The sequence below is a fragment of the Elgaria multicarinata genome, chromosome 9, assembly GCF_023053635.1.
Source record: "Elgaria multicarinata webbii isolate HBS135686 ecotype San Diego chromosome 9, rElgMul1.1.pri, whole genome shotgun sequence".
NCBI classification, from domain to species: Eukaryota; Metazoa; Chordata; class Lepidosauria; order Squamata; family Anguidae; genus Elgaria; species Elgaria multicarinata.
The window spans coordinates 21,328,719-21,355,220 of record NC_086179.1 but is presented as its reverse complement, the minus strand read 5'-3'; the positions used below and the strand labels follow the sequence as shown (position 1 = coordinate 21,355,220).

The 26,502-nt window shown below is 44.8% G+C and overlaps 1 protein-coding gene across 1 annotated transcript in view; it reads right to left on the bottom strand.

Annotated features, from left to right (window-relative positions):
* The window catches only part of SLC6A13 (solute carrier family 6 member 13), a 70,200-nt gene that overhangs the window by 11,807 nt on the left and 31,891 nt on the right, over nt 1-26,502 (bottom strand). The window contains exons 5-11 of the mRNA XM_063134429.1: nt 26,289-26,373; nt 24,216-24,348; nt 11,786-11,920; nt 6,692-6,795; nt 5,433-5,557; nt 3,400-3,512; nt 852-989 (exon numbers count right to left, since the gene is read on the bottom strand). Of these exons, the coding sequence (XP_062990499.1) occupies nt 852-989; nt 3,400-3,512; nt 5,433-5,557; nt 6,692-6,795; nt 11,786-11,920; nt 24,216-24,348; nt 26,289-26,373 (833 nt within the window). The remainder of the gene's footprint in view (nt 1-851; nt 990-3,399; nt 3,513-5,432; nt 5,558-6,691; nt 6,796-11,785; nt 11,921-24,215; nt 24,349-26,288; nt 26,374-26,502) is intronic.

The window sequence follows — 26,502 nt, the reverse complement described above, 5'->3', positions numbered from 1 at the left end:
GTTCCTTTATTGAGAACACTGCGCTCAACATCTAAGGTCCTCCTCCGAGTGCCTACTCCGAGGGAAGCTCAGAGGATGGCAACAAAGGAGAGGGCCTTTTCAGTGGTGGCCCCCCAATTATGGAATGATCTCCCCGATGAGGCTCGCCTGGCACCAACATTGTTATCTTTTTGGCGCCAGGTTTCTCTTCTCCCAGGCATTTAACTGCAGATAACAACATATGCTAAGATTGTTTGATTTTTAATGGACCACAGAACTGTTGTTGTTTAAAATGGATACTGTTTTATACTGTTGTTTTTATATTTTTTGATGGTTTTAAATTTTGTATACTTTTTTTTTTAATGTCCCCTGTTTTAAACTTTTGAAAACTGCCCAGAGAGCTTCGGCTATGGGGCGGTATATAAATTTAATAAATAAATAAATAAACACAGCGAGGGCCTGCAATTTCCAGCTGTTGACCATCCACCGGATTCGCAGGTTCCTGTCTCAGGGAACCGCAGACCGCTTGGTTCAGACCTTGGCTGTCTCACACCTGGATTACTGTAATAGTCTCCCAGCGGTTCTTCCTCTTTCCTCTCTCCACCCTTTGATCCTGGTCCAGAACAGTGCTGTTAGGATTGTTCTGGACCTCCCCCGATTTGCCCACACCTCCTTCCATCATAGGGCCTTGCATTGGCTTCCATTGAAGGCTTCCATTTTTGTCAACTCCCTGACCTATTTTATCTCATGTACAGCTTTGTTAGAAAGCACATTATTATTATTATTATTATTATTATTATTATTATTATTACATAAAAGTTACATGAAAAAAAAGAAACGTAGGGGTGGGGGGGTTTCAATCAAAGCTATACCTCTGTGATCATGACCAGTCCCACAAGATATGAAAGGATGGAGACCAAAAGAATTAAAGTTTCTCTGCGGTTCTTCTTCCGGAAAATTCCAGAATACATATCAACTATGGCTGTCACCAGGCTCTCCATGCAGACAAACTAGACAGACAAGAATGAAGGCACCCATCAGTTCTTTCCCCACAGGGCCACTCACTGGATGTTAACCCTCCTTTACCCTTCAACTCAATGAGACATCCACAAACCGTTAAATACAGTCATAGCCTCGGATATTCCCTAGAATGGGCTAGCAAACCGTGGCTGGATAGACAGACAATAGCAGTTGCTGTTTTTTAAAGAGGGGTTGCTGCTCATGTGATGTTCCCCCCAACCTACTTTTGCCTCCGGTAAAACAAGTTTTTGCAAGTATCCATTTAAAAAGCTGCAAGTCCTATCCAACCACAAGAAACAGTGGGATAATAGAAAACATATAACGTATTTAATATATAGTACTGAAAGAGACCATGAAATTATTACAGAGTCTTGTGGCATGTTGAAGACTAATACATTTCTTCTGGCATAACCTTTTATGGACACTGTCCGCTTCATCAGATGCATGAAACCTTAACCTCAAATTGGCAGATCTATACACACACACACACACACACACACACACACACACAAAGAGAGAGAGAGAGAGATCTGCCAATTTGAGGTTTCTACAGTGTCCATGAAAGCTTATGCTGGCTGGTGGGGGGGGGTAGTCTTTAAGGTGCGGCAAGACTCTTTGCTGTTTTTGCTGCAACACACTACCACAACTTCCCCTCTGGAAGGTATCAAATCACTGTTTATCACTGAAGTACAATGTCTAATCCTGTCTATTCTGGAGGAGGACATTTGGGTTACCACCACTATGGAACAATGAGAGATTCCACAAACCACTTTCTACTCTCTTAAAATACTATTATCTGCCTCCAACCTGTGGCGGAATTATTTACCATTAGGGATCTACTAGGCCCTTATTCTCCAAATGCTCACTAAGGGGTGCTGCTGTGTTAGGCAGGTGCATTCTTCCAATTCCTGTTTACAAAAAAAAAAAATACTCAAGAAGGATCGTCCCTCCATTCACCATTAGCAACCTTCTACTATCCTCAACTAGAGATGGGCCAGATCTCCCCTGCCTTCGTTCAGATTAATTCAGAAATGGTCCATATATTTTTCTTTTCTTTTTGTGCCTCCCCTCCTCCCAAGAATAAGATCTCAAAGAATTTGTGGAGCCAATCAAAACAGTTTTACCAGGGGCAATTCTTCAAAGCAACCTGCTAGGCAAAGCAAGAGAAACAGCTCTCTTGGGGAGACTATCCCTCCAAAGAAAACTAGGGGCGGGACACACACACCCCATGGAGATCCTCTTGCCCCACTGGTCCTCCATGGGGTAAGCTTTGGATGCACACCCACTGTTTTCTTGGTGGCAGTTCTTCAAAACCACTCCCTAAAAAAGCAATGTCGATGTTTCTCAGCTGCTTCAATGCGGAGACCCTAAGAAAACTCAGGCTGCAAAGTAAAACCCCACTTCCCATGGGGGACACTTGTGATAAGGGGTCCCCCTGTCTGGTGCAGGTTTTGGCCCCTGCCTCCAGTTTTCCCACTGTCAGCTCTGCAAAAGAGAGCTGGGTCTGAAATATCCAGCTCAGATTTCATTCCAAGCTGGAGAAGGACTTGTGGGCTTCTAATGTTTGCCTCTCCTTTGAGGACTCTCCTTTAGAGAGTCCTCAAAGCTCTCTTCCAAGCCTGAACTCAGCCAAAATTTATCAGAATGTTTACCCTCCACGTTGGCATGCCCACTCTATGGACCATGCACCTATTGGAGAGTAACATTAGAAGGAACCCGGGAAGAGGCCTCAAACTGAGCCAGACCTCTGGCCCAACTGGCCCAGTATTATTGACACTGACTAGAAGCAGCTCTCCAGGGATTCAGGCAGGATTCTTGCCTTACTCTACATAGAGATGACGAGGACTGAACCTGGGACTTTCTGCATTCAAAGCATGTGTTCTACCCTTGAGCTATCCTGATTTTTGCTCTCCTTCAGAGAACTAGTTTCCTACCACCATCATCCTCCAGAAGGGGATGAGTTGGCTAAATAGACAGGCAAGGCCAAGTTCTAATCAAGTAGAAAAAGGTATTTCAGCTACAATACACTTGTCCAAGGCTCCTTTCCTCATCAGCTGTCCTTATAATAATAAGCAAACATGAAGTTGCTGTTCATCATCTAAGATAGAAAGAAACAAGCTATCTTCCATGTCTCAGGCTCAAGATGTTTTGCTACCTGAGGCAGAGTAGCAATTGTGCCTCCCTCCCCAAGTCACAGATTTGCCATCCCACCCTCCAAGTAATGGTCCTTAATGCCCAAGACTGGTCCAGTTAAATAATTAACACTTTGCAGATCTTTTAATGACATTCCAAAGCAGCTGCCTGCAGCAGCCACTTCGCTCAGCCTAACGGTAGGGCCGGCCCTGCCACCAGGCCATTGATGAATACTTGGCTGAACCTGCCTGCTCAAGGCATCTTTACCTGGCTGTCCAACCCCAGCAGCACGACCATGACAAAGAAGAAGCAGGCCCATAATGGGGAGAAAGGCAGCATGACGACAGCTCGGGGATACGCGATGAATGCCAGGCCAGGCCCTGTCGAGAGAAAGTTGCCAGCATAAAGGCGTTTGAATCTGAGAGCTGCATTCTCAATCCAGCAGATGCTGAGAGCAATGCCATAAGAAGATAGGACGAGCCATGATTGATCAACCCAAGGGTCCATCTAGTCCAGCATTCTGCCCACAGGAAACCCACAAGCAGGAAGTGAGTGCAACAGCCCCTTCCCACCCATGTTTCCCAGCAACTGGTGTCCATAAGCAGACTGCTTTTGATTCTGGAGGTAGCATATAGCCCTCAGGACTAGTAGCCATTCATAGCCTTTTCCTACATGAATCTGTCCATCAAGGCAGGCCTAGTTGCCACTGCAGTGGTGAACATGTACTGGAACTATGGTGCTGCAGAATGGAGATGGGCCCTTACCTGTGAACTGAAGGATGCAAACATAGGATCCCTAAATGGTCTTCCTTACAGGCAACTGACCAGACCTAAACCTGCTTTGCTTCAGCAAGGCTACCAGATCAAGTGCCATCAGTCCATGCTCTGGGACATGATTGAATGCTCCTTCGTGCATTCATACAAATACACACACACCTCCACATAGAAAACTAACATATCAGGGGAAAGACTAGGCTAGAACCTCTTTCCCTGACATCCTGGTTTTCTTTGTGCAGGGAGTCTTGCTTTATGTTTTGCATGCAAAAACACTCAGTGAGAGCTATGCTGTAGACAGGCAGCTTTTAAGGGGTTCAGAAGAGCACCATTTCTTATGAGCCTGAACTGCAAATGGCAGGAGTAAATTCAGAGCAATTTATTCATTCACCCACTTGGAAAGATCCTCTACTCGGACACCATTTATTTGTTGTACTCTGGGTGGCAAAAAAAAAATTAAACACAATTTAAAATCACACCCATAAAAAACAAAAATACAATTCTATAACACTAAGGATGTGTGAAAGGATTTGAGCTTCTTTGCATGAGGGAGGGGCCCTAGAAGAAAGATGTGGAGGACTTGCTACTGACCCTGCTCAGATGACATGCTAAACCATGATGGTTAAGCATTTGGACCTAAACATTATGGCTTAGCATGTCATGTGAACCATTGCTAACCATGGTTGCTAAACCATGGTTTAACCACACTCACTAACCATTTACTGCAAAAGGGTTAGTAGACTAACCATGGTTTAGCATGTTGTCTGAACAGTCCCAATGAAAATTCACCAAGTCTAATGAAAGAGGTATGTTATGTGACCCAGGATTTCACTGTCAGAAAGATCTACTGGGAGCTGTTTCAAACATTATGTGGCACCAAACTGGTGTTGGCTTCTAAGCAGGCACTGAACAGCAAGAATCAACAAATCCTGGCTCCCTGGTATGTGAATCTTCAGAAGTGCTGGTTTTGTCCTATAAAGCCTTACATGGATCAGGACAGCAATATCTGAAGCAACGCCTCTCCCAGCATGAACTAACCTGTATACTATATTCATCATCTGTGGCCCTCCTCCAGGTGCCTCCTGCAAGGGAGGCTTGGAAGGCAGCAGCAAGGGAGAGGGCTTCTCGGTGGTGCCCCCCCCCAATTATGGAAAGATATCCTCTACAAGGTGCTGAAGCCAGTGCTGACCCCTATCCCCACAATAGGTTCAGCATCTTGGACAGATCCTTTAGAGTTCTGACCAGTTCTGACTGAAACCCAGAGAAAAGCACAGCCCTACTGACTTTGAAGCAACCAGCCTCCACCAGCTGCAGGCATTCTTGCAATGGAAGGAGAAATGGGAAAGAGATGGAGGCCTCGGCTACTGGTTGGAGAGGCTTGGCTCTCCTGTCATGGAACTGCTGTTGCCTATTGGGTGACAGGGACAAGAGGGCTTAGAACGGGTTCATATAGTCATACAGTATCACCATAATCGCCACCCTGGCCTGCCAGCTGAAGATAAATCCACACACTCATAAACTACTCACCCGACTCAGCTACCTCAGAAATAGGCACTCCCTGTTCTTGGGACATGAAGCCCAGGATGGAAAAGATGGCAAAACCAGCCACAAAACTTGTGCCACTGTTCAAAAAACACAACGCGATGCAGTCCCTGCGAAAAAGCAATGACCGTCAGTGGAAAGGACCAAGAAGGGAGCATTATGCTATGAGGAGAGGCAGCCAATCAAACAATATGCATCATCTCTATCTGTATGAAGATGCATACATAATAGGACTGTCACTCCATCAATTGCATGGCTTTTGAATGATCAGTGAAATTTGCATGTATTTCCATATGACTATAGCAAGATTACTAATAAACTGACTAAACACTGCAGCCCTATCAGTAATTGTTCCATATGGCACTCAATATAATATTAGATTATCCAACAGTGCCCAACCCAATGGCTTAGTATTTACTCAGAAATAAGTTCTATTCAGTGAAGGTCCCCTACAAAGTTAATTTGAAGTTTCCTCCTTGTATCTTCTGCCCCTTTTAATGTTTCCTATTGAATATGGCAAGGGGATTGCTGATGAATAGGCTTTTAATTTAAATTTACTCACTCAGTTCCTCAACGGAAGCTTTAATTAATGAATTCCTCCCATTATATTTTCTTTTCATCTTTAGTAATTAAAGCCCCATCTCACTCCTCATGCAGGGAAAAGACTAAGTAATTAAGGTGCCATTAAAGCATCAGTAATGCTGTTGCCACACTGAACAGGAAGCTATAAAAGTGGTAGAAGCGGAAAGGATGAAACTAAATAAAAGGTACAGTGGTCCAGAAAAATCCCAAGAGCACTTTGCCAGTTGCAATTGTCTTTTTAAATTTAACAATTGCTACAAGTCTGAAAAAAGGGCAGGACAACACACAGAAAACATTAAAATCCAACAAGTTGACAATCACATCCTCTGGATTCTTTATACGAAATGAGTGAGAGAGAAAAATTCCATATTAAACTGCTAGCTTGGAAGCAACCAATATATTGTATACAGGACAGGTTTTACAATATATAATAGGGTGGAGAGACAACTTGACACAAGGATGCCATTTTCGGTGGCAGCCTTGCGCTTCTTGCAACATGTAGTTCACCCTTTCATTTCAGAAAGAAGAAAACAAATAATAAACTCATTTCCAAGAGACAGAAATAAGGAAGAGCACTCTACGTGGTGACAATAAATAAGATTCACAAAGGAAGAAGACAAAGGAGGGCAGGTCCTTGACTGCTAGCGCCCTACTTCAGTTACCTGTAACAGTTGTTGTGATACTTGTTGTAGCTGCCCAAAGCTGTCAGGCATCCCAGACAAATGGCGTAAGAGAAGAAGATTTGAGTGCCTGCATCCATCCATACCTGTAAGCAAGAGAAACAAATAGCAAAAGGTTAGGAAGAAGTACATCTCTAAGGGTCTTTTCAATAGCTGTTTAAAGATATACTTGGTTTTCTCATGGAGGCTTTTCAGACATTGTAGTAAGAACATTCTTAGTAAGTCCACTCAGAGCAAACACAACAATCAGCGGTTTCAAAAAGCAGGGGCATAACTCTTGAGTGACCAGATACAAAAGGGAGCAGGACTCCTGTAGCTTTAACTGTTGTGATGAAGAGGGAATTTCACCAAGTGCTGCATGCATACAAATGACACCTGCTGAAATTCCCTTTTCAATACAACTGTTAAAGATACAGGAGCCCTGTCCTCCTTTATATATGGTCACTCTAGTTTTTAATCAATCCTAGATCTATATTTAGGTTTGGCTTAAAGTAGGGTGACCATATGAAAAGGAGGACAGGGCTCCTGTATCTTTAACAGTTGCATAGAAAAGGGGATTTCAGCAGGTGTCATTTGTATATATGGGGAACCTGGTGAAAACCCCTCTTCATCACAACAGTTAAAGTGCAGGAGCTATACTAGAGTGACCAGATTTAAAAGAGGGCAGGACACCTGCAGCTTTAACTGTTGAGATGAAGAGGAAATTTCACTAGGTTCCCCATACATACAAATCATACCTGCTGAAATTCCCTTTTCAATACAACTGTTAAAGATGCGGGAGCCCTGTCCTCCTTTCCATACGGTCACCCTACATAACTCACCAAAAGAAAATCCTTCCTTTCCCAGCCTACTTGTCCACTTCACACTAAAACTAACTAGAACAGAATCTATCTACTTCCCAAGAAGGGTTCCAACCTGGCAGTGTGTAGTGAGCTTTTACTCTTTTGGTCAAGCTACCCATGAATGAGACGGATACTAGTGACCAAACTGAGAAAAGCAGAAATTAGCCCTGAAACAAATATTCACAAATATTATTCAAAATTCGATGGACATTTTGATTTCGTCCTCTGAATCAGAAATTCCAGGGGGCTATATGAAGTTCTTTAGGAGGGGAATGCCAGATGTTTAGCTAGGAATTCTCACCAAACTACAATTCCCAGGATTCTTTGGAGGGGTAGGGAACCATGACAGTAAAAGTGCTGTAAAACCAATAAGCCTGCAGGATAGAGACCCCTCAAGGCCAATCTGCCCTTTCAGTGGCAAGCAGGAGTCTAGGAAATGCAGCTTCCACTTCTTCAATGCATAAATATGGGTGGGTGCGTGGGTAGGGTGTTTCCGGAGGTGTCATTTGTATGCATGCAGCACCTGGTGAAATTCCCATCATCACAACAGTTCAAGCTGCAGGAGCCTTGCCCTCTTGTGTATCTGATCATGCTAGGCAGGGCTCCTGCAGCTTGAACTGTTGTGATGAAGAGGGAATTTCACCAGGTGCTGCATGCATACAAATGACACCTGCAGAATTTCCCTTTTCTTATGCAACTGTAAAAGATCCAGGGGCCTCATCCTCCTTTCCATATAGTCACCCTATGTGTGGGTGATTTGTAGGGGGCTCTTAATCCTCCTTTTCCCCTTCCTCCCCTCCTGCAACTCCCCTCCCCAGTCATTTTCCCTACTTGGCATGGCAAACACATCTCTGGGAATCTTGACTGGGGAGAGAGCAGTTGAGAGCGAATATTGTACAAGAAAAGCACCACGGATGGAAAGGATTAAGCAGACACACACGCACACGCTTCTTAAATGGGCATCCAGTCTCTAGGGGAGAGGGACAGAAATGCCAGCCTTTCATAACCTGGTACCCTCCAGTTGTATGGACTACAACTCCCATCAACCACAGCCAGTATGGCCAATGGCGCAGCTATGCTTTCCCTTCTCCTCTGATTCCTACAAACATTTGCCAGCTTCCAGGCTGGCCTGGGCAGGATTTAAAAGGGTTACAAAGGCTTTCGCTGACCTACTTTCCCCCCAGGCGGGCCCCCCTTTAATCTCCTTTGGAGACACGTCCCCCACACAAAGCTTGGCTTAAACCAGGATTTGACATGGAGGAACTTGCCCTGAAGAGGTTACAAACGGGAGTTGAGCAGGGAAGCTTCCGCGAGGCAAACCAGACTGAGTTTGTGACCAAGGAAGAAAGGGGAGTAATGGAGAGTTTGAGAGGCCCTGGCTACAGTCACCCTCTCAGAGCAGACGCTCCGGATCCATTGACGCACGTGTCCTGACCCTACCACAGACTCTGTGACCCTGAGCAGTGAAAACAATTGTTCGTTCATGGATACAAAAAGCACATTGGAAGTGAAAAGTGACACATTTAAAGTTAGTAGTAGAAATGTCAATGGAACGCCACAGAAAATATCTATGGGCACCGCGTACAAAAGTGACACTATTACATTTATATCCCACCTTTTTTCCTCTAAGGAACCCAAGGCGGCGTACATAATCCTTCTCCTCTCCATTTTATCCTCACAACAACCACCCTGCGAGGTAGGCTGGGCTGAGAGTCTGTGACTGGCCCAAAGTCACCCAGAGAGGTTCCATAGCCAAGTGGGGACTAGAAGCCACATTTCCTGACTCCCAGTTCAACACTCTAGCCACTACATCTCTCTCTCTCTCTCTCTCCCTCTATACACACACACACACACACACACACACACACACACACACACACACTATACAGGGAAGAAATCACCACTGTAGCAATGGGCCCAGCCCCCTCAATGCACCCAACTGATCTCCATGCATTGGGAGAAACGTCTGCCAAGTGACAGGCAGAAATTGTGTGAGCGGCATACTAGAAAATGGGGCGTACAAATCACACAGTTCCCGTGGATTTATTATTGATTTAATACCCCCCTGCCCTTCTTTCAAGGAGCTCAGGGTGACCTATATAGTCCTCCTTCCCCTCCCCATTTTATCTGCACAACAACCATGCCAGGTAGGTGAAGCTGAAAGATGGTGATTGGCCCGAGGTCACCCAGTGAACTTCGGGGCTGAGTGGGGTTTGAACCCAGGTCTCCCCAGTCCTAAACGGGCACTCTAATCACTACACCCAGAGGCAGTAAATCCCAAAAGTTCAACAGCATCTCTTTCCAGGAGTAAAAAATACAGTACCTATAAACTGAACAACAATTTTTTGTCCTTTCACAACACCCAAAGTCAGCTGCCTCACATTGCCTAATGCTAAGACTGGCTCTAAGGAAAGTTACTCTGGACATGCTCTGAAGCCCCCTTGGTCTTCATTATGACTTAACAGGTGCTAAGGCGAGAATAACTTAGCTCTGCCAGGTTAACCTAGGGGCCATTGCCACCAGGACCCAACAAAATAAAAGGCAAACCAGAAGGACAGAACTGGGCTTTATGAACCAATGGTCTGATTCAGTATAAAAGCAGCTTATGGTCCTACCCAGTGGTTCAGCTAGATAATATTAGATCCTGGACTTAGTGTGCAATCCTATGCATGATTAAACAGGAAAAAAAGTCATACAGCTCCCAGCATTCCCCAGCCAGCATGGGAATTGTATGACTTTTTTTGTCTAGACATGCATAGGGTTGCACCCTTAATGATCTTATGGGGAACGGAGGCTCCTTAGATGGCAGGGACCCTGTCCAGGCGACACACTGAGCCATTGTAGTTAAGCATTTTGAGTTAAACATTATGGCTTAGTGTGTCGTGTGAACCATTCCTAACCATGGTGGTTATATAACCACAGTTTAAATAGACTCATTAACCATTTGCTGCAAAAGGGTTAGCAGTCAAACCATGGCTTAGCATGACATCTGAACAGGTGCTGTGTGTATTGCTTAAGTTCTGAAATACACAACTAACATTTCTCTTCTCTCCCTACTCCCATTCCATGCTTTACAGCTGCTTCTACATTGGTGATACATTAGAACAAACAAACAAAAAAGCATTTTGCAGGGGGAAAAAGAATACTCTGAGCATATGTAATTTGACATTTTAAACTCAAATCATAGCACTATCATGATGCTATGGAATAAAATAGAGCTGCATCTGTTGGCCTCATGCTAAACAAAGCTTAATTGGAAATGGGAACCTTTTTGATGTAGAGAAGAATAGTGTGTGTGTGTGTGTGTGTGTGTGTGTGTGTGTGAAGGTAAAAATAATAAAATTGGCACCTGGAACCATGTACATGCAGTGGCCTGTTTGCCATGGCTCCTATCACCTGCTGTTGCATGGTCGATCATTTGGGGGGAGGGGAGCTATGGGCCCTAGACTTCAACCCCTGGATCTACCCCACCTGCACCACTGTTCTTACCCCTATTTTTCTTGGGAATATTACAACCTCGTCTGCAAATTGCTGGAAGGGGACAGTGTTGCAGTTAGCTAGTTCACAAGAATTTTGGCCACAGATAGCTTTAGGATCTGTACAGCCTACAATGTGGATTGGTTCCCTGTGATTTCTTCCTTTTGCTCCTCCCCTTTCTACCCCCCACCGCTCTCTCGCTCTCGCTCTCTCTGACTTCTACCATTGCTGGGAGCACATGTGTTTGCTCTCTTGCTTCTGCCTGTGTAATGGACTGAAAAAACTCCTTTTGAAACTCTACACGGTACCTACATTGCATATGCAAGAGTATTTGTGAGTAAAACTGTTTTTCTGTTCTTCACTGAAGAAGAGTGTGGTCTCCTTTATTGTTCTAAGATGGCCTGTGTGCCTGTGGGACTGGTAAATGTACATTATGTTCTGCCTTTCTGTTTTTTTCTCTGCTATTTGCCTTTCCAACAGAAGACATTACTAAATAATCAATTTTCACCCCTGTGCCCTCTAGCATGGCTTTCTTTCTTTTTTTTACACACTGTGGAAGGCTGTCCTCTGCCTGCTATGTGCTGCATTTGTTCACACCTCTCCTGCCCTGATTTAAAAGCAAGGGGGGATGGAAGGAGAATCATCAGGCTGAATACAGGGGTTCAAAGGAGACCAAGGAAAAGAAATAAAGGTGAATGGGGCTGGAAGGAGAGAGGCTCACAAAGCTGATACAACAGCAAAAACATGGCTCACTTACCTGGGGATCACTGAGTCGAGTGAGGTCTGGGTAAAGGTAGAAGAGGATCCCTTTAGATGCCCCAGGCAGGGAGACGCCCCTGATCAGTAGAACTACCAGCATGAGGTATGGGAACGTGGCAGTAAAATACACCACCTAGCAAAAGAACAAGATACAGTAAGCCTAAACCATCAGTCTGAAGAGCAGCTGGAGAGACAGGAAGAGCTTGGAGTAAACCAACAGCAAAGCCAGCCAAAGCTTTGAATGTTGGGTTTGGGGATATGAAATGGTGGAGTAAAGATACAGTAAGCCTAAACAATCAGTCTGAAGAGCAGCTGGAGAGACAGGCAGAGCTTGGAGTAAACCAACAGCAAAGCCAGCCAAAGCTTTGAATGTTGGGTTTGGGGATATGAAATGGTGGAGTAAAGATACAGTAAGCCTAAACAATCAGTCTGAAGAGCAGCTGGAGAGACAGGCAGAGCTAGGAGTAAACCAACAGCAAAGCCAGCCAAAGCTTTGAATGTTGGGTTTGGGGATATGAAATGGTGGAGTAAAGAAAGAAATTGGCTTCATCAGAAGACTTGTAGGGATGGCTGCTTTGTCACTGCAGTTGAAAAATCCTGTTTATCAGGCCTCATGTCAAGGCATCAGATAGCATAAGTCACTTCTACCATTTTGTTTTGTGCCATTGAGCTAAGTGCTTTACAGCGTGTAGAAGTGACAGCTAAGAATTTAACAAAAAAATACAGAAGCCAAGCACATCCTGGATAACACATATTTTAAAGGGTTCTTGCTACATGGAGCAGAAGTGGTCGTTCTACGGTGTGCTTTTTTGGCCTACTAATAGTCATGTTCAAAAACAAGAGAATATGCACACACAGAAACACAGAGCACTATTATTAAATAAAATATGTGATCGCAGCAGCAACTGATTACAGGGTCTCCTAATAATTAATAAATAAAACAATCGTATTTCTTACTAAATTCTGTGGTATATATTCCTCATTTCACCTTTGTATCATTTTAGTCAATTTCACCATTCCTACTATTATCAAGTCGTTTTCTTTAAATATTTAGAATCCGTTCCCGATATTGAGTGCTGACCCTTTTAACCACTAGGGGGCTTTTGTGGGAAGGGGGGAGGTCTAAGCTACCTCACAGGGTTGTTGGGAGGATAAAATAGAGAAGAAGAGGACTGTGTAAGCAGTCTTATTTTTCTTGCAAGGGGGAAAAAGATGGGATATAAATGTAATAACTATGCTAAAAAGTTCCTGAATAAAAATGACAGAGCACAAGCACATGGAACTGCCTTGTACTGCCAACCACTGGTCTATCTAGCCACTGTCAACCCAGTGTGTGGCCCAGTTGCTGGGAAACATGGGTGGGAGGGTGCTGTTGCACCATGTCCTGCTTTGTTGGTCCCTGACCGACAACTGGTTGGCCACTGTGTGAACAGAGTGCTGGACTAGATGGACCCTTGGTCTGATCCAGTACGGCTCTTCTTATGTTCTTATGAGGATGATCTTTCTTTGGCAGAGGACTTCCAAGGCGGAAAGATCTCTCCCAGACCTACAAGGTGAACTTCTTTTTAATTCTGAATGCTGAGGACTTAACTTGGGTCTTTCTACATGCAACGCATGGCAATGCTGTTTCCCAGCCACAATTTAGACCCCAATTCAAAATGAATTATTGGGGTGTCAGAATTTCTAGCTGAAATTGTGTGTGTAGTTCAATATTTTTCCATGTCAAGCTTGCCAAAAACCAAATTACAGTTCAGGTGAAAACTGTACAGAGCGATGGGGACTCTAAAACAAAAGCTTAGATGCCGTGTTTCTTGATCTCTTGGGCCTTGGAGAGGATCCAAATGGAAAATTTCCTCCAATTTAGTTCATGACTGAAATCACAGAACTGGAATGGAGCTTGTGGGGCACCGAAGACCAAGTGCCTGTTGCGTCACATGCCCCCTGAGTTAAAGGGATGGGGGGAAACTACTGAATCTCCCTAAATGTAACCAAGGCAAATTAATAAAAGGTAGTTTTAGTGGCAGTTCTCCCCATCTTCCAAAATCCAGAATCCTTCACAAGGTCCATGATATATCGATTCAAGGGAAGAATACAGCCTGTGAAAAACTGGAGGGCTGCCTTGCCAGAGTCCAAGTATCTCCTGTACTGTACTTACACACCCTGAGAAGCTCCTTTAGCGTTCTGACTGGTTCTAACTGTAACCCAGAGCAGATTTACTGCCTCACTGACATCGGAGCCACCAGCTTCCTCTGAATACATGTGAAGTGGTAAGTTGCCACTTTCCAGTTAGAAGGTTTAATGTCAAGATGACTGAGGGGTATCACACACATTAATGTCTTCCTTGGGGCATAAAAACAGGTGTTAAGGAAGGATGAATCCTAGCCATGGCCCTACTCTGCATTTGCATTTTCTTTTCTTTTTTAAAAAAGAAAAAGAAAATACCTACCCCCACCACCACCACAACAGCTTTTATACTTATTGGGATTTACAGTTTATAACCTAGAAACAGCGTAAATCAAATCCTTTTTAAGCCAAACCTCCCTCCCCAAAGACCAAGGTGGAACTCATTAACCCTTTTATCAAGCAAAATAAGGCCGAACCATTCTGTGTCCACACAAGGATTCTCTTCAACTTTTTTCAAATCAATGAGGGAAAACTTGTCAAATTCAGTTTCCTGTGACCTACTATCCAGGAAGCCATCTAGACCAAGTTTTACTTCTCACTGAGATGTTAATCCTTTGTCTGAGCTGAACTACATCATCATCATCTTCATTATTATTATTATTAGTCTCCATATCCCTTTTCTCTGATATGCAGGGAGATTTATGGATTGATTTATTTTGGTATGGAGGATCATTTGATCCCACAGGCCCTCACCCATAGACTAAAAGCTGTATGGCCCACATTCAGGTAAAATTCGGTGAAAATTAGAGGCAGGAAAAATGCAGATTGGCAAATGTCTGTCTTCAGTGCTCCCCTGGGTGAAACATTCCCAGTGTTCCCATGCTTAAAAAGCTAGAACCAAGTGTCCTCCTCATTGTAACCTGAGGCAAAATTCCCTCTAGGTGTGTTGGACTTCAACTCCCATTATTCCTAGCCAGCATGAGAGTGATGGGAGTTGTAGTGCAACACATTTGGAGGGTACCAGATTGGGAAAGACTGGACTAAGCAAAGAAACTTGGGCAGGATCTACTGCTTATAACAGTTTTGAAGCGCACTGACAACTGTTGGGGCCCAGGACACATTCCATATACTGCTTTCGAACCACTTTTGAAGTGTTATGTCCTGCTTGGTGTAGATCTGGTCTTGCACATCATCCATGCCTACCTCTCAACCTCACAAACTGAATCCAGAGCAAGTCTACTCACTAATACACCCAGAGCCAGATGGTTTACATGGGGTTGCCCAAGGGCCTATTGACTGCCCACCTCATGCCTACATAGAAAGCATCATGGGGCTGCCATTGAAGACAGTTCTGAAGCTGCAACATGTACAAAATGTGGAAGCCAGATTGATCATGGGGACCATAAAGTGTGAGCATATAACACCAATCCTGGCCTGGTTGCCCTGGCTGCCCCTACATTTCCAAGCTCAATTCAAGATGCCAGTCTTGACCTATGTCTGTGCAGCTTGATGACACCATGGTATCACATACTCTCCCAAGCAATTCATCGGACCTAGCTTACAATCGAACTCTTCCTTGCAAATTTGTAGCACTTCCTACTTTAAGGCTTTTGCCTTCTGCCTGCAAAAATTTGCAATGGAAACAGCAGAACATTTGCTCTGGTGTAAATGTCTGGCCCAAATCCCACACTGTGACCATGTGAGTTCAATGAAATGATAGCAGATGTTTGGCTTAGACGTGACCCTTTTTTCCATTTCTAAAGCACTGTTCACACTGGCTATGTCACTAGAAAGCCGACTGCGATCAGAAACATTGTTCTGTGCCTCATGCTGTTCTATAACAAATATGATTTTGTTTGGGTCTGATCCACATGCCTTTGCCAAATTGTTCCATCCATGACACCCATTCGAAGGGGACAAAGAGTTTCTTCCTCTTGGAGTACTGACACATGTTTATCCATTTCCTAAAGTCATGAAGCTGCTGCTCCGGTAGAGTGAGAAAAAAATCAGTGAACACATTATGATAATAGCTCGACCATACTGCCAACAATCCTCTTAAAGATGCAATTGTCTGTGTCTGACCTAAGACAGCTCTTTAGGGGCAAACTAAATAGGAATTTGGGGGTGGCGATAGCCGACAGAAAGCTCTGGCGTAGGCTGGTCCATGAAGTCACGAAGAGTCGGAAACGACTGAACGAATAAACAACAAAAAACACTCGGAACGCCCCTAGGTGGGTGCGCGGCGGGGTGGGGGCATCATTTACACAACCCCAGGGCTTTCTCCCGAAGTTGCAGAGAAAAAGAGTCAGGGACTTACTCTGGCTTTTTTCTCCAGAGCGAGGCAAAGGCATGCAAGACGGTGTCAAGACAGCCCCAAAGCCTCACTCTGGAGTCGCAGCAGAGGCGTGGCTGGGCAGCGCCTGGTGGAAGACCTGCGATTGGTTGCATTCCACCAGAAAGAGGGTGGGGGGTGGCTCTGCTCCCCAGATGGCCACCCAGAAGCCCAGCACTCCCTCCTTGGCATCGAGATTGTCTGACACCACCCCGGTGGGAGGGAAAATGTGGGGTTTCCGAGGGACGCTGCATCAACCCGCAAAGACACTCTCTTGGAGATTCATGGTCAGATCTCCTAAAGTGTTGCTGTTGTTGTTGACATTTATTAGATCCCCCTCCCATTTTTCAATACCATACGAAGAGTAAATACTTCTCCCATACTGACCTCTTGCTTCCATTCCCAAGCGTACCACTGGCATACTGCCTCTGAAACCTGGAGGCTCTATATAGTCATCATCATGACCAGTAATCCCAGTTGGACTTATCCCCCATCAATCACACATCTCCTGCCACATCTCATCTAGTTTGGCCCTTTTGATTCTTGCTGGAAAGGTTCTGGGGACACAGAGAGTGTCCCTGGAAAAGGTAGGTACTATTTTTCCTAGATTGACCCTACACCAGGGGTGGGCAGACCTCCAGTTTGCAAGATCCATTTGTATTGAACCTTGGAGGGGCCATAGCTCAGTGTGATGGGGCACCTGCTTTGCATGCAGACGGTCCCAGGTTTGATCCCCAGCTTCTCCAGATAGAGCGAGGAAGGAATCCTGCCTGAAACCTTGGGGAGCTACTGCCAGTCAATGTCGATAGTACCGGACTAGAAGGACCAATGGTCTGACTCAGTAGAAGGAAGCTTGCCTATCCAGTGGAATTTTAAGATGTTTTTAGGATGTTTTAACAATGTATATTATGTTTTAATTCAGTTATATGTATTTTATATTTACTGTTGTTCCCCGCCTCAATCAAAATGGAGAGGCGGGTAAAAAATAAATTGATGATGATGATGATGATGATGTTCCTAACCCCAAGATCCACCAAATGGAGTCAAGTGCAAAATACCAAGGGGAGAGGGAGGTGGAGCTCACACACATAGAATTAAGGAATAGGCTGTTTTTATTACCAGAACTGAAAGTTCACGGTCCTCCCATACAAAACTCCACTCCTGGTTTTCTTCATTTTATCAGCCTAATTTAGCGTCGGAGGGGAAGCCTTATTTTTCTTGCTGCTGTCAAACCACTGGGAGTCAGAAACTCTTGATGAACTAAAGAAATAGATGGTCCCCATCTACCTTTTGAGGTCCTACACCATCCATGATGTAGCTTACATACCCCCCAGTCATGTATCAGCTCTGAAGATCAGAAGGAGTCAGCCGTAACACTGACTAACAGCACCCCTCCCAGTTAGGGAAGTTGGAGAAATCTGCAAAGGATTCAAATGAGTTCAGATTTCTGTGAATCTGACCTGCAAGTTCTGCAGCAGACCAGCTTTTTCTGAGCCACACAAACCTGTGGACTGGTTTGTTATAGGGGGCGGGGGACAGGGGACTGCACTAATACACAGGCAAATTTGCAGGAGTGACAAAACAACCACACATGCTCCCAGCAATGGTGGAAGTCAGAGAGAGAGAGAGAGAGAGAGGCAGGGGAGGAGCAAAGGAAGAAATCACAGGAAACCACCCTGTAGGCTATAGAGATCCTAAGGTCATCATTCCCATCAACTAATTAACTGCAACACTGCCCCCTTCCAGCAACTTGCAAACGAGGCTGCAATATTCCCAATAAAAATAGGGGCAGGAACAGTGGTGCAGGGAGGGACAGACCTCAGGTACAAATACAAAAGAGAACAAATGCTGATTGGCACAAGTAAAACTAAACTCTCAAACAACCATTAAAAAAAAAATCAATTCCATCAGTGAGCAGACGATGGAACGAAAGACAATTCACAAAACCAGACAGAGTGGATTTAACAAAATCTGTACATCCCTTTCCTACTTCCAATGCAAATGGCTGCAAGGATGACAAAATAAGCACCTTTGTGCAAGCTTTTAGAAGTGTTGGTTGTTTTTCCCCCCTGACTACCTTAATCCTTCTCTGATCTATTGGCCCTTCCAGGGCAGTAAGAGAGCACTTTCATCTTGTGCCATTTCCTCACACAGCCAGAGCCCAGCGTGTGTTAGAAATAGCAGCCAAGTCGCGGTTGTTTTCGGTCAGCCACCGCTGAATGCAAACGTAGCATTTATCTTCATTAGCTAGAGGATACGAGTTATTCCTAAACTATTTACAGATTAGTCCAGATTTTATTTATTCTAGGTTATAGTTGCACAAACCAGTATTGACATAAATGTCCCTCCCAAGAATGGAACAAGACTGTCTAAAAATTAAAGAGAAACTGAAAAAGAAAAGAAGTTAGAAGTGGGAGAGAGAGAGTGGAGACATGGATAAATTGGAATTATGGGCTAATTATGGACTTTATACTGTACGTTTGATTGCAGCTTCAGTGCTCCTGAATGGGGAGGGAGCACAGCTGACTGGTACGTGTGCACACATACACATACACACACACACACACACACACTACCACCACCACCAAACTGCAGTGCAAAAGGGAAGACATTCCAAATAACTCAAGCTGGCTTTCCTTCCATACCCTCTGCAGCGCAGAAAAGAAAAGGCTCATCTCTGACTGGGGAACAGGGCCGAGGCATCTGTATGATGACACTGTGGTCGCTCATTCACTCAAAATCCCACAGCATCGGCTGCTGCAAGGCAGAAGTAATCAATCAATCAAGTTTATTACAGCAAACAGCCAGCATGTCTACAAGGCAGAATCAATATGAAGTTACACGACAGGAAGGAACACTGCCTATCCAGCCAGGAAAACCACAGCGCTGGTGGCCATTCTGCTGGTCAAGCCCGTCCCCTGCCCACATTCCCGCGCTTGTCCTGCACTTGGATCTGCCCCTAGTAACACCCACTTGCTTAAACTGAACCGAAGCCACCACTGACAAACAAAGAAACAATGTGGTGACCTTGGAACAACACTGAGAAAAAGCGCAGTTTAGGCAGGGAAAGCCAGATGTGGCTGCAAGTTGGCCTCTGCACCATATAAACGATGCTACACCACTGCACAGCCACGGCAAGGTATATGGGATATATAGACAAGTCCTGTGAGCGAAGTTTGCCTTCCTCGACACAATGCAAGATCCTTTCCTAAGCAGTGCAGTCCTTCTATTCAGGCAATCTGTGCCACAGACTTTGAGCTCTCACATTCTCCTTTTTTAGATCTTTTTCTTTGAGGTTTATGTGGCACATGCCAGCTTTGCTTTCACATAGCATATGCTTCATAACTCATTGTGTTTTCTCACTACATCAGTTATCCATTGTCAGGTTTGGTCCTATTTCCTAAGCTCCAATACAACAGAGATAGGCAAACTGGTGTCCTCCAGATGTTTTAGGTAACAACTCCCATAATCCCCAGCCAGCATAACCAATGGCCAGGGATTATGGGGATTGCATTCCAAAATGCCTTCAGGGAACCAAATAGCCCGTCCCTGCAATACATCTTGCTGCCAGAGACAGATGCCACCACCACCACCTAAATGCAAAAGAGGACAAAGCTCCTGCACCTGTCAATGGGTACATAGAAGTGAGAATGACTGGGTTCAAGCAACACATGAACCCACACTCAGTGGTTGAGCGTAGGTGGTTGAGTTAGTGTGTTGTCTGAACCCAGGACATTTCCCACAGGCACAGTGTAGTGTGGCTTATTTTTCACAAACAAGCCACCTTGAGAACCAATGGTTTGTTGTTGGGTTATTCCAGGTGTTTAACAAGCCACATTGCATGGTTAACAAGCCACTCTGGAGAAAATGTCCTGAATTCAGACAACACACTAACTCACATTTCAACAACAACCCACACTGAACCATTGTGTTATGTGAACAACCCCATTGTCAGCAGGTGTCACTTGCTACATCTTCTGAAGTCCCTTCTTTTATAAAACTCTTTACAGGTGCAGAAGCTTTGTCCTCTTTTCCTCCACATATAGAAACCAACCAGACCAGTAGTTGAATCTTACCTTCACACTGGCCATGAGAAACCTTTCTCCACCACACCAGAGAGCAAGCAAACTTAGGGGGTACATGGCACACACATCTCTGTCCTGCAACACTTCACCCAGTATGCTCACCCCAGATGCCTGCTTGCGCAAACAAATGTTGCAGTGCAACAGAGGGAGCACCACCATGCATCACGTGGGCAGTGTGTCGTCTGGGCTGGCTGTTTCTCTACCCGCTCACTCACTCAGGGGGCATTCCCAATGGCACTGTCCAAGACACTTTGGTGACAAGGTAAGACAGACAGCCGGCCAAGCCAGGCCAGCGACAAGCAAAGACTGCAGGCACCAGGGCACCAGCTCAGGAAGATGAGAACAGCCAGGATGGTGTGGGGGCTAAGGTAGAATGCAGGCAGGGGCTGCCCCCCACTGCGCCCCCACCCCCAGCATCTGCCATCTCACTGTGCCTAATGCAGGGGTAGGGAACCTCAGGCCTGCGAGCCAAACCCCTCCCTCCAGGATTCCGCCGAAAAGCTCCACCCTTTTTACCCAACCAATGATCATTTAGTGGGTTCATTGCTTCTGTGCATTTCCCCTGCATTCTAGAATGTTGAAATGTGTCTGTCTTTATTTATTTATTTATTTATTTATTTATTTATTCAAAATTCTTGGCTGCCATTCAGGGCAGAAGCCCTCACAAGGTGGCTTACAACAATAAAATTCATTTAAAAAAAAATAGTTTAAAACATTAAAAGCACTAAAACTAACATTAAAATAAACAAGAACAACATTGGCAATAGCAACAAAACAGTACTCATCATGAGAAGACCATGGTAAAATAAAACATTTTTAAGGCCTTCTTAAAAGCCTGCAAGGATGGTACATGGAGGACCTCCGATGGGAGTTCGTTCCACAGGTGTGGGGCCACTGCTGACAAGGCCCTCTCTCGTGTGGACACCCACTTAATTTCTCTTACAAGCTTAGTTACTGGCAGTAAGGGCTTTCAGCTATACTATGATGGCATCTTTTGCATTTTCAGCCCTGCCCACCACTGGAACGTGGCCCCCAAGATACTGGACTGCGGCTCCCAAGAGCTTATCCCAAATTGAATTCTGCCCTTGGGGTCCCCATCCCTGGCCTAATGATGGGTCCAGGCCTGGTTCCAGATACTTCTGATCTCATCCTCCTCCTTATATCCACAGAATGCCTGTATCTTCCTCTTTTATTTTTGTGGCTCGGTAGAAACCTGCTGGTCCCTCTTGGCACTGATGGCTTTTGATTTCCATCTGTTTTTATCTCCAGACACAAAGCTGACAGGGAATGGCTCAGGGAGCGTATGAAAAACACACTAATGAGCACAGATCCAAATGACAGCAGCATATTGTGCGAACGGGGAGGAGGTAGACAAGATGGAACATCTCATAACCCTCATGGTGCAGCACAGGCACAGGAGATGTGGAAAAGTCTTGTCCGTGTGCTTTCCCCAGACTATGCACAAGATTTGGCAGTTGGTTTTGAGCAGCTGCAACGGCGCGCCAAAGGCCAAATCCTGCACATGACCAGCTACTGCAGCCTTCAACAGGCAGGAAACGAACACGGACGAGGCTTTTTCCTGCTGCTGCTATACTCTGAAGTGACAGTGAAGTGCCTGTATGTTTTCCCTACAGGTCCTATATTTATTTACTTATCTACCAATGTGTATGAATCGCTTACATTAAAGAAAGAAGTGGGGCCAGCCCCCACCCAATCAGTCAGCATTCTGTGCCCACTAAGCCTGCTCAGTCCTCACAGGGCAGTTTGGGGGATTACATATACACACACACACACACACACACACACACACACAGTTTTTCCCTAAAGTTGTTTGTTCTTTTGCAAATCTTGGGGTTTCCCCAAACCTGCTGATACCTCTTATTTATTTATTACATGTCTATACTGGCCAATAGCCAAAGCTCTCTGTTTTGTTTGAATGGTTTAACTATATAAGGATTCAAATGCTGAGAATTAGTTCATTATCTATAATAATAAAAGAGGATGACTGTCTGTCGGCACCATAGTGCTAAAGCTGTAAAACCTAGACACCCGAAACTTGGTGTGTATCATAAGGAGACCCTAGGGTGTGGGCACCTCAGGATCATTTTGGTGTTAAAAGGAATTCATTAATTTTAATTAATTTTAATGTGTCCACGTGTTTGAAACCTGCAGTGTCATCTTCCTAGTCTATATGTAAGATTAGGCACAGGCATGGGGGTAGGGGGGATTGGGGACATCATATAAAATCTGAGCCTTTCTTCCCCACCATGATCCTGACAAAAATCCCACACCCCCTCATCTGCTATTAGCCCAGGAAAGAAAACTTCCATTGGCACCCAGCGCAGCTGCATTTTCATAAGAAAAAATCACTCTAAATCAGACCTGAACAAACATCCAATGATGAGCTAGGAAACACTGGAAGACAATGAGCCGACAACAACACTAGACAGTTGGTTAAAAAGTGAGTGAAAAAAGAATGGCAATTCCAGAGAAAATGATAAGTGTGAAAGCAACCTAGGATTTGGAATGGAGATCAGTTACATTAGCCAGGCAGCAAAAGAAAAATCCATACCCACCACCAGAATTAAAAATATTAGATAGATTCCAAAACTTCCAACAGCAACCTTCTTGCAAAGGCACGTAGGTGGGCAGACTTCAGGCCTGAAGGAGCTGTTTGGTTTTTACTCAAATCTCAAGATCCACCAACTGGACTCAGGTGCAAAATTGGAGGGCAGGGAGAGATCATACACATAGAATTAAAGAACTTCAAAGTATTTTTGGTTTTCAGTGCCCAAACTGAGTTCACAGCTCTCAGATACAAATATCCACTCCTGGTTTCCTTCAATTTAGCAGGACAGTTTAGGATGGAAGACAAGCCAGATTATTATTGGTGTTGCCAAATCATTGGGAGACAGACCCTCTGGCTGATCTATCTGCAAATCACCCAGATATCTCCAAGCAGTTCTTGATCTACCTCCTGTCCAACCCTGCTATAGCACATGCTATACAAGTAGTGCAAGATTGACCCATGAAAAGTTGTCAGGGTGGATGTAGTTTTGTATCAGCTCCAGAACAATACACAACCAATCTGTTCAGAATCCAAACCACATTTTAGCACAGTGATTAGCCTGACAGCAGCCTTCTGTGAGAAATGTACATGTGAAGGCAGTCCTTCCAAGGATACCTTTTTTTGCTGACATAAGGTCTGTTCACCTACATTCTGCCCGACCACTACATCGCCATCCTAGGAAACACCTGTCCCTGTTGAATATTATGCCTGTTACACAGAGAGGCAGACATGCAATCCTGCAAGGATGCAAAGTACACCCTCTTTTGGCTCATGTGCTGCAGCCCCCAGTGGACTTTTCTCAGGGGTCAAATCCGTGGGCCAAACCCAGCAATCCTGTGAGCCAAATCTGGCCCTACTGGGTCCCCCAGATGGCCACACCCACTCTTCTGACCACTGCCATCTCTGTCCCCTGGGTTGTGTGAGTAGTGAGGGGTCCATTCTAGGTTGTGTGTGTATCAAGCAGTGGTCCGTTCTAAAAGAGTGGAATAACTCCCCAGGGAGCTTCGACTATTGGGCGGTATAAAAATGCAATAAACAAATAAATGCCTCTCCTTCAGCTTAGTTACTGGCAATTGGATCTTTAAGTTAAAATATGCTGTTATTTTGGTGCCACCCAACTCTGGAATGCGCTCCTCACCTCCGAGAGCTTCTCCGAAATTGAATTCAGCCTGAGGGATAAAACTGGTTCCCCACTCCTGCCATAGGTCAATGGCCCTTCATAAGAAAAAAGACTCCCTACTCCTAGCGTGAAAGGTCAACTCAAAAGGGCTTCAAGTAGCCCAATTTGTACCTGGAGTGGGGAGATGGAGATGCTCACCTTGCCTGTCGACTTGACTCCTTTCCAGATGCAGAAGTAGCAGATGATCCATGCAAGTAGGAGGCAGAGTGCCAGTTCCCACCGCACGGTGCCCAGATGTTCTATGCCATCAGAAATCTTTAGCACTCTCCTCCTGTGGAAGAAACAGACGCTAGCTGATTTCTTCTGGGTTCACTTGCAACATCTCAAAAATAAATAAATAAATAAATAAATAAATAAATAGCAACTTCTGGCCTGGGCCCTATTTTCACACAGTGCCTTGCAATGTAATGTAAGGTTGTCAAATCTCAGGATCTGCCCAGTCACTGGGGTCATTCGAGGGCATGCTCCTGGTAGTTCCACGTGGACTTATGGGCTAATTGGAGTCCACTAGGAGAAGAGCTGTTGTTGTTGTTGTTGTTGTCGTTGTTATTTTATCCTGCCTTTTGCCCAATGTTGGGCCTCAAGGCAGCGTTACAAAATTAAAACATATACAATTAAAACCAATAAATAGAAATAAACAAAAAGTTAAAAATATATTAAATACGTTCCAATATGAAAACATTTAAACATATAAAATACATGACAATTTTAAAAGTCCTTGGCATAGACGGCGGTCCAGATTATTCCCCAAAGGCCTGCCGGAACAAAAAAGTCTTTGCCTGCCTCTGAAAGCACATCAAGGAGGGAGTCAGTCTAGCTTTCCTGGGAAGAGAGTTCCAGAGAGGCTAGGCTGGCTTCCCCACTTGATGTGTGGTATTGGTAACCTGTCCATTTTGGAACTCCCTGCCCCTGGGGGTCAGGCAGGTGTCAACACTGTGCTCTTTCTGGCATCTCCTGAAAGCAGCTTTTTTCCAGGAAGCATTCCTCAGTTGACCAGCCACCGTTTTTAATGATATTCTGCCTTAAATTGAACAATTTTAATATGCTGTTTTAATCTTTTTATCGTTTTACTGACCCTGTTCACACGTCGTGCTAAGCCATGGTGGTTAAGTATTTTGAGCTAAACATTATGGCTTAGCGTGTCATATGAACCATTCCTAACCATGGTGGCTACATAACCACGGTTTAAACACCATTTGGTGTAAAAGGGTTAGTGGCCTAATCATGCTTAGTCTGAACGACGCCCACTGTTTTATTCCAATGTTCACCATTCCAGAATCTATTTTAGATATGGAGTAGCATATAAATATTGTTAATAAATAAGCCGAAAGTGTCAAGTTTTTTGCCTCCTTCTCAAAGTCCCCAGGGCAAGGAGTTAGATCTTAGGCTCAGGGACCAGAATCAAGGGACAAGAGGTCAGAGGCAGCACAAGACATACCTTGGTTTGGTTGTCACTATTTGTCTCTCTAGATCAACCTTCCCCAATTCACTTGTTGTGAATTCTAATTTCCATCATCCATGAGCATTGTCATACTGTCTCCAGCCAGCATGACCAATGGTCAGGAATAATGGGAGTTGCAATCCAAAACATCTACAAGGCTGTCCAGTTGGGGAAGGCTGCTCCAGAAAGAGGGTGCAGTTACGAAATACAGATAGTTAGCTATGCGCACCCGAATTCTCTGACATTCCATGGGTGCAGGGCCTACCCAGATTTCATTTCGTCTGAAAGGAGGTCCCTGGAAGCTTATTGGAATTTCATAATATTTGCAATGTACATGTTGAGCATGAATGAAAGCACACCATGTAAACCTCCAAGACGCAGCCACTGTCCACTGCTCCCACATCAGATCTCTAGGAAGACAGCCAGCACACCAAGATGCCCGAAACTCAGTGCTTCTGTCTGTCCCATCTGCCTCAACCTGCCACCTTCTCTTCATAAAGACCCCTGGACAACAACCTTCTTAGCTAGGATGGGAGGAGAGTTTGTGTCAGAACATTCCCCAACATGGTCCTGGACTGAGAAGCAATCGCTCACCAATGCCTCAGACACAGAGGTCTTTCTCAGCGGTCACTACCTGAGATGCCAGGGACTAGCAGTTGGCAGAAATAGTGCAAGCATGTCTATTGGAAGAACCAGTCATGTGGCTGGTCCTCATGACTGGGAAAACTGAAGCTCCTAAACAAGAGTGGAGAAGAGAGATCTTCACTTACTCCCAGAACTCAATGACAGGAGAGGTGGCATTTTCCACTGTCACGTTTAGAGAAGAATTTGTCTTCTGGAATTCCACACAGTTCTCTGCAAGATAAGGAACAGAGACTGAATAGATACAACTGGAATACATGCATATCCATGATGGGTAACTAATCCACCACCCTCAGTCAAGACAAGCAATAAAATTACAAAGTCCTAGCACAGTGGTGGGAG